General features: G+C 44.0%; 1 protein-coding gene across 5 annotated transcripts in view; it reads right to left on the reverse strand.

Moving 5' to 3' along the window:
• TMEM241 (transmembrane protein 241) overlaps positions 1-16202 on the reverse strand; it is a 140070-nt gene that overhangs the window by 75189 nt on the left and 48679 nt on the right. For all 5 annotated transcript variants that reach the window (XM_058277548.2, XM_058277545.2, XM_058277550.2 and 2 more), the window contains one exon: positions 843-920. In XM_058277548.2, coding sequence (XP_058133531.1) covers positions 843-920 — 78 coding nt within the window. The remainder of the gene's footprint in view (positions 1-842; positions 921-16202) is intronic.

Below are 16202 nucleotides of genomic sequence, written 5' to 3' on the forward strand. Positions count from 1 at the left end.
TCCCTCACTAGATCCACAGCCAACTCCTCTCTGTATCCCGAGGGCCGGCCTCAACCTGGCCTAGAGCTGAACCCCATTCAGGTCAGTAAACATCCTCATGTTATGTGTGAAGGATGCTGTGATGGCTAATTTTATGTGTCAACTTGGCTAGGATATGGTATCCGTTTGTTTGGTCAAGCAAGCACTGCCCTGATAGTTACTGTGAGGGTATTTCAAAGATGGATTAAACCATTAGTCAATTGATTGCAGCTCTGGCTTGTTGCATCTAAAATCAACAAAGGAACCTGCCCTTAGCAATGAGAGAAGTCTCCTCATCTGTTCAGCTGGAGGCGTTAAAGTGAGAAATGAGGATTTCAGTAATCAGAAAGAAGAATTTCTATCTCTGCCTCAGCCAGCTTCTCCTAGAGAATTCAACTTCACCTTCATTGGTGTTTCCAACTGGTGGGCTGCCCTACAGAATTCAGAGTTGCCAATCCCTATGGGTCACATCAGTCAATTCCTAGAATAAATCTCTTAATATATACATTCATAAACATTCACACACATGTACATACATATATACACATATCCACCAAAAGGCACACATACCCTAATTCCCGGAATCTATAAATATTATCATATACATATATCTGGTTCTGTTTCTCCAGAGAACCCTGACTAATACAGATTTCAAAACTGTGATCCCTGAAATATGACCACTGTCAGGCAGTCTTGACTGGAAATTAGGGACAGGAAGAGGTAGGAACTAATTTGGGCCATAAAAAAAATGAATAAAAATCAGTGCTTCTTTGAAATTTAAAGCAATGGAAATGCAAGTAGCATTTTGTGCCATTGTTGTTTACCTCTTTTTGAAAACACTTCTGGTATGCACAGGTGATGACTTCAGCTACATTATGCAAAGTGAGAAACACAGGAATGGCCTGAAAGAAAACAGAGTAAAAGGCATGAAAATATTTTCTTTGGTTTCATAATTACATCATTCTTGATTTTCGCTTAAAAATAAACAATCCTCTCCAGCAAGAGTGGGTGAGTCTTCTCTGTTATAGTACTATTCAGGGCTCCCCTCCTCCTAAGGGTGTTCTCATCAACAAATACTTATTAAGCACCAACTGTGTGTCAGGCACCATGCTAGGTGCGGGGGTGCATCCTGTGAAGCAAGTGGACACGTGGCAGTGGTTTATGGTAAGTGCTGTGACAGGAGCACACAAAAGGGGCCTTCACCCAGTGAGGGGAATGCCAGCCGTCCCGGAGGAAGTCAAATCCAAAGTCTAAATGAGGGAAGCAGTTGTGGGTCAAGTGATTGGGCTTCCGCCTATCACACAGAAGGTCCCAGGTTCAGTTCCTGGGGCCTCCTGGAGGCGGCGAGCAGGCACAACAAGATGATGCAGCAAAGAGACACAAAGAGGAAAGACAATAAGACTCAACAAACCATGGAACTGAGGTGGCTCAAGTGATTGAGCACCTCTCTCCCACATGGGAGGTCCCAGGTTCAGTTCCCGGTTCCTCCTAAAGAGAAGATGAGCAGACAGCGAGCGCAAATAATGAGGCAGGGGTGGCAGGGTGGAATAAATAAATAAAACAAATCTTAAAAAAAGAGTCTAAATGAGAACTGAATGCTACTCCAGAGTAAGCCAAGTGAAAAGAGAGGTGGCAGGCAAAGTCAGGAAGGCCCAGAATCTGGCTCCTCCAAGGCACTGGAAGAAGTTGAGTGTGGCTGCAACATAACATGGAAGGGAGAAGCGGGGAGAAGTGAAGGTGAGAGGTCATCTCAGGCCATGTCAGGGAACTGGGGAGCTGGTCCCAGGGCTACAGGAGCCACTGGAGAGCTTCTGGGGAGGCAGTGATGTATCAGATCTGCATGTGTAAAGGAGCTGGGATGGGGGGACAGGCAGAAGAGATGGCAGCCGAAGTCCAGGAGCATGGTAGGCTGAAAATGGCCACCAAAAACATCCATAGCCTAATTCCCAGAACCTGTGAGCGTAATCTTATATGGCAGAAAAGTTAAGGATATTGAGATGGGAGATTGCCCTGGATTACTGGGTGGACCTTAAATGTCATACACATACTCTCACAAGGAGGCAGAGGAAGACTTTACAGCCCCAGAAGGTGACATGAAGAGGAGGCAGAGCAAGACTTGAAGACGCTGGCATGATGTGGCCACAGGACAAGGTGGCAACGTGGAGCCAGAAGAGGCAAGGAATGGCTTCCCCAGAGCCTCTCGGGGTGCGGCCCGGCTGGCACCGTGTTCTTGGCCCAGGACAGGGACTGGGACTTCCGGCCTCTGGGACGTCAAGAGAATAGATTTCTTCTGTTTGAAGCCACCCAGTCTGTGGTAACTTTTTTACAGCAGCCACAGAAAATTAACACAAGGAGCGACAAGATCACAGCCAGAATGTGTTAGCAGCAAGGAGGAAGAAAAAAAGTGGCTGGGATAAGGAAATATTTAGGGATGAACTGAAAGGATTTAGTGGATATTTGAATAATTGTGATCAGTTTTGCAAAAAAAATAAATGGGAGAAGATTTCCACTTCAGTGGACTATTGGATACAGAGACCATCCGCTTATATTTACTGTTGTTGAGCTGTTGGCTAGGAATGACGGTCTCTGCTACTTTGATAGGTAATCTTGACAAGGTGGAGGACAGGACTGAGGGACAGGGGATTGATTTTGCTATTGTCTTTGCCATTGATGATGATAATGATAAAGAATGAGAGCACAGGTTTAATATCTGGTGGGATTCAGACTCCAGCTCCCCCACCTGCTACTGGGGCAAAGCACTTTACTTATCCAAACTTCCAAGTCCTTGTCTGCAGGATGACCTGTGACCTGGAGCTGTTGTGAGGAATGAGCAAAAAAAATGTCAATAAAGGCTCCTGCTCTGAAAGCACTGGCAGAAAGGCTGCATCCAATGGTAGCCGTACTCTCAGCCACATCTGTGGGGGACCCTGAGCTGGAGGGCCGTTCCTGCTCAAAGGACCCATGGAAACATGGAAAGATTAGACTGTTTGTCTACTTTTAGCTGTATTCATTCTTCATCTTTTTGGAGAATGTATTTTTACCTTGTTTTAAAAGCATTTATAACTTTACAGCTTGGCTGTGTTTAAATATTTTGTTACGATTTGCACTGTTTTATTTCTTTTTGAGTTCTAGCCTTATATTTTTCTTAACTTTTTAAAGTTTTCTTCTTTTACTTTCTCATTAAAAGTTCAATTTTTCCCTTTTAAAATCAGGTCTATCATTTTCATTCTTTGTTTCTTTTTATTCCTCTGAAATTTTTATATTTTAATTTCTTTTCATGTGTTTTAAGATTAGTAAAGACATGGTTTATATTTTCTTTCTAGTTTTTGACTTGAGAAGGTAGCAAAGAAAATCTTGGCCAGGTTAACCCTATGATACTTGAGAGTGAATACGAAAGGGTGACCTGGAGCCTATCAAATTATTTATGAAAAGTTTGCCTTTAGAGGAACCAGCAAGATGGCAGCGGAGTAAGGAGCTCCTAGAGTCAGCTCCTGCTCCAGGGCAGTTAGCAAACACCCAGAGCGCTCTGGAGCCAGCTGAAGCACCTGTTTGGGGGCTCCAGGAGACCAGAAGAGCATCCTGTAACATCCTTGAAGGAATGGAAGGAGGAGACTGTTCACCTGCAGAGAAGACTCGTAAAGTAGAGCGCTCCATACCCCAGAGGCCGGTGCCCATCCTCCACTGGAGGCATAAGCCACCTCGGGAGCTGTTCTGTGGCTGGAATTGAAAGCTCCTTCCCCCCAGCATGGGACACGACTCCCAGGGATGAGCCTCCCTGGCGCCGAGGAATCACTACCAAGTACCAGCTGATGACATAACTAGAAAATGACCTTAAATAAAAGGTTCAACTCAGACCAGCAGAATATCTCTGTCTACATATAATAACAGCAGTTAAAAATGATTTTTGACCTAAATCAAGGGGGAAATGGAAAGGACAAATAAGCTGATATGGCTATGAGTTCTGAAAAAGAGCCGGGAGGTTATCAGAGGGATTGCTTTTATGCACACCTGAGCAGAGTCCCAGAGACAGATAAAGTAGATACATCCCCAGGTATTGGTTCTTCTGAGGGCTACAGAGACCCACAGGTTCTATGGTCATGGCAGATGGAGTTCAGTGCCATGTCAGTTGGCCCTTCTGTGGAGTTGGTGTTTCTGTGTGATGGAGCTGGACTCAGATGTGATCTCTTTTCACAAGCCTTTCCTGTTGCTTTACCAGAATTGTAGTTGGTGCTGGGGTTTAAGATATACCCAGGGGATCTGAATCGCTGGACTGACCATATGATAGCCAGGTCCTGGGCCTCAACAGACTTCAGCTCCTACACTCTGGTTTATTGGACTTATCCCACTCAGCTAACATGGAGTTGAAGAATGTCAACCACCACACCATGGAGCCAAGAGTGCCTACAACTGAAAGCAGGAGGATTGCATCCAGCATCCATGTGGAATCTAAGCCCCCTCTTGACATAGATGTGGAATGGACACAACCAATCCAAGGTCCACAGGATGGAGGAATAGAATATGGATTAGAGTGAACTTACTGATATTCTATTCATGAACTATTGTGGTTAGTAATTGAAGAAAATGTGGCATTGGTGTGGAGAAAGTGGCCATGGTGGCTGCTGGGTGTGGGGAATGGGAGGAAGAGATGAAATGTGGAGGCGTTTTTGGGACTTGGAGTTGTCCTGGGTGGTGCTGCAGGGACAATTATCAGACATTGTAGGTCCTCCCATGGCCCGCTGGATGGAACGTGGGAGAGTGTAGGCTATGATGTGGACCATTGACCATGAGGTGTAGCGATGCTCAGAGATGTATTCAACAAATTAAATGAATGTGTCATGATGATGGAGGAGAATGTTGCTATGGGGGGAGTAGTGGGGTGAGGGGGGTGGGGGGTACATGGGGACCTCATATTTTTTGAATGTAATATTTTAAAAAATGAATTAAAAAAATAAAAAAATAAAAAAAAGAATGAGAGGAACAAGAACAAAAAAAAAAAAGCTCCACTTCCCAAAAACAGGGGAGGAAGAGACAGTTGGGCACCAACTTCAGCTACTGATGAGTAAATTTGGCAGACTAACATATATTCCTGACAACAGCTAATGTTTGAGCCTGTCCAAGTCAGAAAGAGGCCGGAAGCTGCCATCTTAACTCTGTGCCTGGCACAACGGTTAAGTGGGGCAGACTGAAAATCCCATTGCTGGTGGGGACTGGCTTCTTTCAATACACATCTGATTGCAGCTCTAGCTTAGGCCCCAGTACCACCTCCAGCAGGGAGGAAGCTGTGGGGACCTGCGCCAGACTCTCCAGGAAATTACCAGCCATACTGCAGAGGCCAGTGGTTATCCTACTCTGGTGGTACGAGCCACTCCAGGAGCTATTCTGTGGCTTGAATTGGAAGCTCTATTTCCCAAAAAAAGGGAAGGAGGAGACAGTTGGCTGCTGATTTCAGCTACTGATTAGTAGACTCGGATGGCTAAGAGATAATCGTGGGAACAGCTGGAGTGTGAATCTGCCCAAGTCAGAAAGAGGCTAGTGACCACCATTTTGACTCCACCCCCAGCCTGAGGGGAAGCCCAACTTACTGAAAATCACAATGATGGTATGAACCGGTTTCTTTCACCCAAATCAGGCTGCAGCCCTAGCCTAGGCTTCAGCCCCATCTCTGGCAGGGAGGAAGTTAGCAGGTCCAGCACCAGTCTTTCCAAGTAACTGCAGGTACCTTTGGCTGCACAGACTGAAAATCAGAAGTCTACTGGGGCAACAGTGGTCATCTTGGACCTGCACGGCACAGATTGCTGCCCACACCTGCAGCTCCATCCCTGCCCCAAGCAGGGGAGAAAGGGGCATAAAGCTTCATCAGTCTCCTCTGGGCAACTACAGTCTAGGCCTGCATGACTTGGATTATTCCACACAGCTGTGACTCTGTCCCTACTCCTGGTAAAAGAGAAAGTAGGGAGAAGCTTCATTGGTCCCTGGGGCAATGAGGGGAGCTTATGCCTCCACAGCTTACAGCACCAATTACAACCTTGGCTCCTACTGTACAACCAGCAAGGAAGAAAGGGCAGGAAGCCCTAAACTAAAGAGAAAAACTGCACCCAAAATAAATACTCCAGTAATCAAAATGCGAGGACACCAACAAAAAATTACAATCTATACCAAGAAACAGGAAGCTATGACCCAGTTAAAGGACAAGATAAGCCTCCAGATGACATAAAGGAGTTGAGACAACTAATCATAGATGTTCAAACAAATCTCCTTAATAAATTCAATGAGATGGCTAAAGAGATTAGGGATATTAAGAAGACACTGAATGAGCACAAAGAAGAATTTGAAAGCATACATAGAAAAATAGCAGATCTTATGGGAATGAAAGGTGAATAAATGAAATTAAAAAAACATTGGAATCATATAACAGCAGATTTGAGGAGGCAGAAGAAAGGATTGGTGAGCTTGAATAAATGGCCTCTGAAAGTGAACAAACAAAAGAACAGATGAAGAACGGAAAAAATGTACCAAGGTCTCCGGGAACTAGTGACAGCAAAAGGTATGCAAAATTACATGTCATGGGTATCCCAGAAGGAGAAGAGAAGGAAAAAGGGGCAGAAGGAATATTTGAAGAAATAATGGCAGAAAATTTCCCAACCCTATTGAAAGGCATAGATATCCATGCCCAAGAAGCACAACGTACTCTCCTCTGAAAAAATCCAAATAGACCAATTCCAAGACACATACTCATTAGAATGTCAAATACCAAAGACAAAGAGAGAATTCTGAGAAGAGCAAGAAAAAAGTAATACATACACATAAGGGATGCCCAATAAGATTAAGTGATGATTTCTCACCAGAGACCATGGAGGCAAGAAGACAGTGGTCTGATATATTTAAGATACTACAAGAGAAAAACTTCAAGCCAAGAGTCTTATATGCAGCAAGACCATCTTTCAAAAAAGAAGGCGAGATTAGAATATTCACAGATAAACAAAACTGAGAGAATTTCTAAGCAAGAGACCAGATTTTCAGGAAATACTAAAGGGTATGCTAGAGCCTGAAAAGAAAAAACAGGAGAGAGAGGCCTGGAAGTAGTCTAGAAAAGAAGATGATATCAATAAAAGTAAATAAAAGTTCAAAATAGTGATGAAAATAAAATATGGCAGATAAAGCCCAAATAATCAGGAATAAACTTAACCAATGATATAAAGCACTTGTATTCAGATAACTGCAACCCAGTGTTAAAAGAAATAAAAAAAGTCTTAAATAACTGGAAAAACATTCCATGCTCATGGATTAGAAGATGAAATATCATTAAGAGTTCAATTCTACTCGAATTGTATTCAGATTCAATGCAATCCTGATTAAACTTTACCAGCATTAAAAAAAAAAAAAAAAAAACTGAAAACACAATCAGCAAATTTATTTGGAAGGGTAAGGGGTCCTGAATAGCCAGATACATCATAAAAAGGAAAAACGAACACTTATCTCCAGACTTTAAATCATATTACCTAGCTATAGTGGTAAAAATAGCATGGTACTGGCATAAAGACAGACACATAGACCAACGGAACCAATTTTATGGTTCAGAAACAGACCCTTACATGTATGGTCAAGTGATTTCTGACTAGCCTGTCAAACCCACACAGCTCAGGCAGAACAGTCCATTCAACAAATGGTATTGAAAGAACTGGACATCCATAGCCGAAAGGAAGGAAAGAGGACTCCTATCTCACACATTATCCAAAAATTAACTCAAAATAGATCAAAAACCTAAAAATAAAAGAACCATAAAACTTCTAGAAGAAACTGTAGGAAAATATCTTCAAGACCTCATGGTAGGTGGTGGATTCTTAAAGGAGATAAGAGGAGGACTTAGGGAAACGGACTTGGCCCAGTGGTTAGGGCGTCCGTCTACCACATGGGAGGTCCGCAATTCAATCCCCGGGCCTCCTTGACCCGTGTGGAGCTGGCCCATGCGCAGTGCTGATGCGTGCAAGGAGTACCATGCCATGCAGGGGTGTCCCCCGCGTAAGGGAGCCCCACGTGCAAGAAGTATACCCCGTAAGGAGAGCCACCCAGCACGAAAGAAAGTGCAGCCTGCCTAAGAATGGCACTGCCCACAGGAAGAGCTGGCACAAGATGACTAAACAAAAAAAAAAGAGACACAGATTCCCGTGCCGCTGACAACAACAGAAGCGGACAAAGAAACAAGATGCAGCAAATAGACACAGAGAACAGACAACCAGGTTTGGGGGGGGAGGGGAGAGAAATAAATAAATAAATAAATAAATCTTTTTTTTAAAAAAGAGGAGGACTTAAATAGACTACTGATGTTAAATGTATGTAGAAGTTTTAATTAGCCTACTGTTAAAGTGTGGAAATGTATCAAGCGGATGATAACATATAGTGAGTAACAGCTAGTTTTTAAACAAGGATGTGGCTGAAAATGGTAGTCTAGGTATGTAAATGTCGAATGACAGAATGCTAGAGAATAATCTAGGAACTGAATAGCACAGTAAACCAAGAGGTGGATGAGAATTGTGGTTGATGACACAGATGCAAGAGTGTCCTTTGTCAGCTAGAGCAAATGTACATCACTACTGCAGGATGGTAGGAATGTGGAGAAGCATGGAAAAGCACAATTGGAGTGACCTATGGACTGTGGTTAGCAGTAATATAATATTCTTGCATCTATGCAAAACATGTACTGTGTTGATAATGAGGCAGTATGGAAAATGTGAGCCAAATAAACAGTATGGACACTGTAAGATTCAGATGATACTTTCTTATCTGTAGCAAATGTTCCACCACATTTTGGTGTGTTGATGGAGGGGTGTTGTTGGGGAATTCTGCACATGTGCATGATTGTTTTATAAGTTTACAGCTTCTGTCATAAAAAATATATTTAAAAAGGAAGTAGATTTAGCCCAATGGATAGGGCGTCCACCTACCACATGGGAGGTCCAAGGTTCAAACCCAGGGTCTCCTGACCCGTGTGATGAGCCAACCCGTGCGCAGTGCCGATGCCCGCAAGGAGTGCCGTGCCACGCAGGGGTGTCCCCGGTGTAGGGGAGCCCCATGTGCAAGGAGTGTGCCCCATAAGGAGAGCGGCCCAGCACAAAAAAAGTGCAGCCTGCCCAATGGTGCCACACACATGGAGAGCTGACGCAGCAAGATGACACAACAAAAAGAGACATAGATTCCTTGTGCCACTGACAAGAATATGAGTGGACAAAGAAGAACACACAGTGAATGGACATAGAGAGCAGACGACTGGGGGGGGAAGGGGAGAGAAATAAATAAAAAATAAATAAGTATATAAATCTTTAAAAACATATATATATATATATATATATATATATATATATATATATATTTAAAAAATAATAATAGGGTGGGTTGGGGGAAAACACACCAAATGTAAGATAAAGACTACGATTAGTAGTAAGATTTTGACAATATTCTTTCATAATTTGTAACAAACATCTCACGACAATGCAAGGTGTTGGTGGAGTGTTGATATATGGGACCTCTATATGATGTGATGCACGTTTGCTTTGTATGGTCACAATTTTACTATACACTTAATTGTTTATGTACATTCATATATAAATGATATAAAGATAATAATAATAGGTGAAGTGGATGTGGCTTGACTGATGGAGTGTCCACCTACCATATAGGAGGTTCAGGGTTCCAACCCAGGGCCTGGTAGCCTGTGTGGTGAGCTGGCCCATGCGCAGTGCTGCCATGCGCAAGGAGTGCTGTGCCACACAGAGGTGTCCCCTGTGTAGGGGAGCCCCATGTGCAAGGAGTGCGCACTGCAAGGAGAGCCACTCCACACGAAGAAAGCACAGTCTGCCCAGGAGTGGCGCCACACACACAGAGAGCTGATGCAGCAAGATGACACAACAAAAAGAGACACAGATTCCTGGTGCCACCGAGAATGCAAACGGACACAGAAGAATACACATTAAATGGACACAAGAGAGCAGACAACCGGGGTGGGGGGCAAGGGGAAAGAAAGAAATAAAATAAATCTTTAAAAAATAATAATAATAATAGGGTTAGTTGAGGGAAAAATTCTTTGGTTAGTAATAATATTTTGATAATGTTCTTTAACCATTAGTTAAAAAGGTTTAACAACAACACAAGTTATTAGTGGTAGGGTGAGTTATGAGAGTCCTGTATGATATTACATATGTTTTGTAAGTTCACAGCTATTAGTATACACTTACTGTTTATGTATGTTTAGGTGTGAGTGATATACTTCAATAAATTAATTAAAAAACAAAAAAAGTCGCCTTTGCCCCCTTGACTGTAAAACTTGAAATCATACCAGATCTAGGCCTGAGATTACGGAACTCGGGAGGCTCATAGTCCTCAAGAGGCTTAATTTTCCCAACTTTCTAAACAATGGGCAGTTATCTCAATCTTTGTAAACCCTGAGCCTTATTCTGATCAGAATCTGGAAAAAGATTTATCTATTATATACATAAAAACGATTAAAAAGTCACTAATAATATTTAACCATTTATTGATCATCTACAATGTTTTAAGCGCAGTACTAATGATTTTATTTGCATTTTCTTATTTAAAGTTCCCACCAACTCTATTAGTAGATGCGTTACTGTGATTTTATGGACAAGGACACCAAGGCTCAGGAAGATGGAGGAACGAGCTCGAGCAGTCACAGCAGTGACTCTCCCCTGGCCTCTCTAACTGCAAAGCTCAACTCCTGGTGCCACAATATCCACCTCATACCCAGCACTGCACCAAGGAAAAACTTCTTGGACCTATCACTGGCCAAAGGTGTGTTCCAAATTTTGCCAATCTGCTTACTTTAAAAATACAACATATAAACTCAGAGTCATATCTATGTGACTTTTAAAAAAGTCAACTTCCGCTCCTACTTAAATTTTAAATCTGAGGTTCTCAGGCCATTTTCCTCCTCACAAGCTAGCTGGCCTTAGAGACAGTTATTCTGCAATTGACCAGCTACACTCTTACCAAACTGTGTAGAAATCTATCAAAACGATCAGAGACAGTTTGCAGCTTGAGTCACTGGTCTTTCCTCGGCCCGTAAATCTGAGGACAAGATCGTAGGTCACACTGGAGAAGAACAATGCTATTTTAGTTCAGGAGGACCAACCCCTCCCTGCCACCAGTGGCCACAGAAAGGTCAGTAGGGCTTACTCTTGTCAAATCAGACAGAAACAACAATATAACAATAGCCAAGGTTTACTGAATGCGTATGATGTGCCAGGTGTTTTTCTAACTGCTTTTAGAAGCTTCACCTCATTTAATCTTCATATTAACTCTGTAAGGTAGATACAATTAATATCTCATTTTACAGATAAGGAAACTGGGGAATGATCTAGGTGCTTGCTTGCTGCTACAGAGAAGAGAAAAATTAATATTTTCTTCCACATTGTCAAGCCTCTAGGACTGTTCTCAACAACAAAAGATTCTACCATCTATTTCCAGAAAAAAGAGCCCAAGACCAGCTACCATAAAGTCCAAATCTCATTTTTGACACACATCTGATTAAATATAGTCCACCAAATTCCACTATATTAAAGGCCAATTCACTCAACAACTTTAGGGCACAATTTGCAACTAATTTATGCTTAAGGCCCTTTAGCTTAAAAATTCAATGTTTTTCCACGGCTATAATGAGATACTGGTAACTATTACTTAGAAATGTTTCACTGGCCCCATGCTTCCCAGAGTGGAAGCCTTGCTTCTTTCCTCAGGAGCTGGGTCTGACCTAGAACGGTTTTCTATGGAAAATCCTGGCCCTGCCCACAAGCACATCTCTGGCTCACTGCACAGGGGTGAGCACCCCCTTTTTCAAGCATAAGTCCTGGAAAGCCTTCTTAATATTTTGTAAAACAAAGCTAATCCTACCTTCCTTTGGGGTGATTTTAAATATGTGGATGTGACCTTCATCTACAATTACAGAATAATTGCAGTGCAGACTCTTGCCAAAGATTGTCACTTTGAACTGTTTGCTGCCCATCTTTCCTCAAAACTGTGCATGCAAGAAATAATGCTGCTCGAGGCCTGCCAAGGGGCAGTATGTCCATCCCTGAGCAGAGCCAGGTACCCAGGGAGCAGGGGCCTCACCTCCAGTTTTACCCCCAAGAGAACTGCTCCTCCTGAACTGTACTTTCTTATTATGCCTCCCAAATGCTTCAAGAAGCCTAGAAATGAACTTATGATTTTTTTTGTTATAAGGGTATTATTAAAAACCGTGCCCCAGTAAGTCATCCAGTCTACCTTTTATGAAGACGCAGAAAGATTTCCCCTGAGGCCTGAGAGCTGGGAAGAATTTTGTTTCTCTTGAGCCATACTCTGCTTTTCTCTTACAAGCACTGAGAGTCTTGTAACTTTTTAATTTGACTGCAGAAAGTGTACTTCATTTCTTTATTGGATAAGATGTTAAAGCATCAGTTTGTATGTGCTAACTCTCTCTATGGTCTACTTCAATTACCCTTTACCTAGATTTCCTCTAAAATCCTATCTGCAAAAAAATTTGTCTTTTTTTCAGTCATAATTATTGGATTAGTCAGCCAAAGGGGCACTGACGCAAAGTACCAGAAATTGGTTGGTTTTTATAAAAGGTATTCATCTGGGGCAGGAGCCCACAGACCCCAGGCCACAAAGTATGAACTACTTTTCTCACCAAAGTCTATTTGGAGTAGGATGGCTGCCAACGTGCACGAGGGCCCAGGCCTCCTGGGTGCCCATGTTCCCGGGGCCTGCTCTACTCTGGCCTTAAGGTACCTTCCCACCTGGGGCTTGCTTCTGTTTCCTCTGCGAGCTTACTTTCCAGGGCTCCAGCTTCAGGCTTCAGCATCAAACTCCAACATCAAAACTCCAACATTAAGAACCCTCAACTCTGCCCTTTGCCATGCCTTTTATCTACGCCCTAATCATAACTCAGTCATGCCCAGGTACTGATCAGATTACAAGAATAATCCAGTATTTCTTTTTGGAGTTCATCAATTATATCAAACTGCTAAAGTTATTCTTATAGACTCTCGCATAGCCTTTTTTTTTTTTTAAAAAGATTTATTTCTCTCCCCTTCACCTCCCACCACCCCCTCCCCAGTTGTCTGTTCTCTGTGTCTATTTTCTGCGTCTTCATCTTTGCCCGCTTCTGTTGTTGTCAGTGGCATGGGAATCTGTGTTTCTTTTTGTTGTATCATCTTGTGGTGTCAGCTCTCCGTGTGTGCGGCGCCATTCCTGGGCAGGCTGCATTTTCTTTTGCGCTAGGCGACTCTCCTTATGGGGCACACTCCTTGCGCATGGGGCTCCCCTACACGGGGACACCCCTGTGTGGCATGGCACTCCTTGCACGCATCAGCACTGCGCATGGGCCAGCTGCACACGGGTCAAGGAGGCCCGGGTTTTGAACCGCGGACCTCCCATGTGGTAGATGGGCGCCCTAACCACTGGGCCAAGTCCGCTTCCCTTACATAACCTTTTGGAAATAGGTGAGTATGCATACATGCACATTTAAATGAGCACATACATACATTAATTCATGTGGCATAAATGTAAATGTTTATTTACTTTAATTGTATTATTCTGTCATTAGATGGCAAACTCCTTGTGGGCAGAGGTCCAGAGTCCCCTCTTTCCCAGGGTATCTCCAGGACCAAGCTTGGAGGTCATCTCCGTCCTTCATTAGAGCATCAGATAAAGCAGTTGACTTATGTTTAGGCGTCTTGCTGTAGGAAAAACAGATACCTTCAAACACCAGACGCTCCTGCAGCTTGGTAAGATGCTGGCATGGGAACAAGAAAGGCCTAGGATGCAGATTCAGCTTGGGGGCCTGAACGCGTGCATTTCACTGCTCTCAGTCAGTTGCTGTTTTTCTTGCCCTTTTTTCCCAAGTGGTGGTAACAGGATTCCGTGAAGTTAAATATGCCCATTACACATCACCCCAGAGGAGTTCTGAATGAGACAAGTGAGGACACATTATCACTCCCTCCTCTTTATACATCTTCAAAATGATTGTTATTGCAGCCCAGCTTTACTAAACCATTTGCTAGGGTTATGGGTTTAGATGAACCAAGAAGATAACTAAAATGCAGAGAAGAAGTTTCAGGTTTTTCCACTGAGTCTGCACCTTGCAGCAGTACTCTGATCACCTCTGATAAAAAAAAAACTTGAAAGAGAAGGAGAGCTGCCTCTAATTAGCTGGAGTCTGCTCAGCAGTAACAGGAAACAGTAGGGGAGGATCTTTCCCTTTGAGGATCCAAGTTCCATTAACGGTATTGGAGCCCAGCAAAGGAGAGGGTGACCAAGGAGCTCGTTTGCTTAATTGAGAAACTTCCTCCACATGGGTTTAATTATCTCCATGACCACTAGCCCCCACCCAATCTCTACTCCCAACGTGGTAAGTCAAAGTTGTGCTCATGAAAGAGAGCAGCCCAACAAGCAGTTAAGGAGGACCAAGCCCAAAGACCTCCAGTCCCTGCAGAGTGCCTTAACCTAGATGTGCAGGTTAGGGGCCTGCCCTAAGCAAGGTCTGAGCAGCCAAGACACAAGCAACACCTGGATGGCCTCTCAGTCACACACTCACTTATGCAGGAAGTGGCATGTGTTCTAGACATACCAGCACAGCTGAGAAGGTTGCCAGCCAGGAAAGACACTGAGGTAGCAAGAATGATAAGGATCCACCCAAGTTGTACGTCTCCAAACACTGGCACGCCATCTGGGGCATCATCGCTGTGACCTCATCTGACGTAGCAAAGCAGGCCAAAAACAGCCCTGGTAGCTGGGAAAGCAGCTAAACCTTTCCTTCCCCTCCTCCCCAGCCAATCCTGATGGACTCATCTCCGCTTTGGAGATGAATTTTTTTATCACCTGACAGAACTGGGATTTTGACTCCCTGCTTTTACATTTCGTAACTGTCGACCTTCACCCAATAATTCACGTCTCAGTTTCCTCATCTGGAAAATGGGAGTAATAAGTCCGACCTCACTTCATGAGGACAGATGGTAGAAAGTGCCGGCACGTGCTAATGCCTACAAGTCTTGGCGGCTATTCCTGGGGTGAGTTGTGTGTCCCCTGCTGACCTCCTGCTTTAGGGTCCTCCCGGCCAGGCACCGTGTCTTATTTGTCCTTAAGCCTCCAGGATGCAGTAGATCCCTAACAAATCCTTGCTGAAGAGATAGCTACAAGAGTAATCTCCTTTCCCTTAATCCTCCGTATCATTCAACTGTGAGGGCCAGGTGGAAAAACCAATAAGGAGCTTTTCCCACAGTGCCCCTGCCGAGTTAAACCAGCTTCCTCTTCTGAGCTGCTCATCGTCGGAGAACACAGCTTCAAGGCTGTCAGAGCAAGGCAATCTCCGTAACAGTACACCCACGGATTTTAACAGAGCACTTCCCCCAGTTCCTCCTAGATTCATTAAACTGACAGCTTGGCACCAGCACATCGATGCCTGTTTTCTATCCAGCGCAAAGTGTCCAAGGGCCTTGGGTTTGATCCATTCTATTAATTTTTAAGCAACTCTATGAAAACAAATAACTCCCAAATGAAAAGAAAAGCTGCTGGGTCAAGATATTTCTCTACAAAACAATAATGGGTCTCCTTCCCCTCCTCCTCCCACTCTCAGCTGGCATGTTTGGTTTGGGGTGGTTTCCTTTTGTTCAGAGTTTGGGCTGCCATGACTTCTTTTCATCTGGTAAAGAAGACTCTAGGTCAAAGCTCCTCAAAGTGCAGGGCCTGGAGAAGGTATGGGCCTCGCACCAGAATGCACTGCTTCCTTCTTCAAAAAGTCTTGTTAAAAAATAAAAAATTCGGCTCACCAAAACAGTGTGCTCAGTGCCGACGTGCATCTCTTGCGGTGACAGCTTACGGCCCGGTGAGGCCTCTCTTTGAGAAGCGGTCTTTGAGGTTGCAGACCTGGCCACCTTCCCAACAGCGTACTAGACTGACACTTACGATGGACTGCTGAGAAGGTGCTGCGCCACCCCTCACCTCCTTTTCCCTTTCTGGAAAAGCCCCCCAGTACAGAGGACCTGCCACGCCGTCGCTCAATCTACGGGATACGGGTGCTCGCGGTCTCTCCGGCCACAGTAAGTTGTTCAGGACAGCCAGGATCTGGGGCAGTCATCACGAACCACCCCCACACCCTGCTGGTTTTCCGATCAGGGATGGGCAATGGCCCAGGC

This window comes from Dasypus novemcinctus, chromosome 16 (genome assembly GCF_030445035.2).
Source record: "Dasypus novemcinctus isolate mDasNov1 chromosome 16, mDasNov1.1.hap2, whole genome shotgun sequence".
In the NCBI taxonomy this organism is placed as follows: Eukaryota; Metazoa; Chordata; class Mammalia; order Cingulata; family Dasypodidae; genus Dasypus; species Dasypus novemcinctus.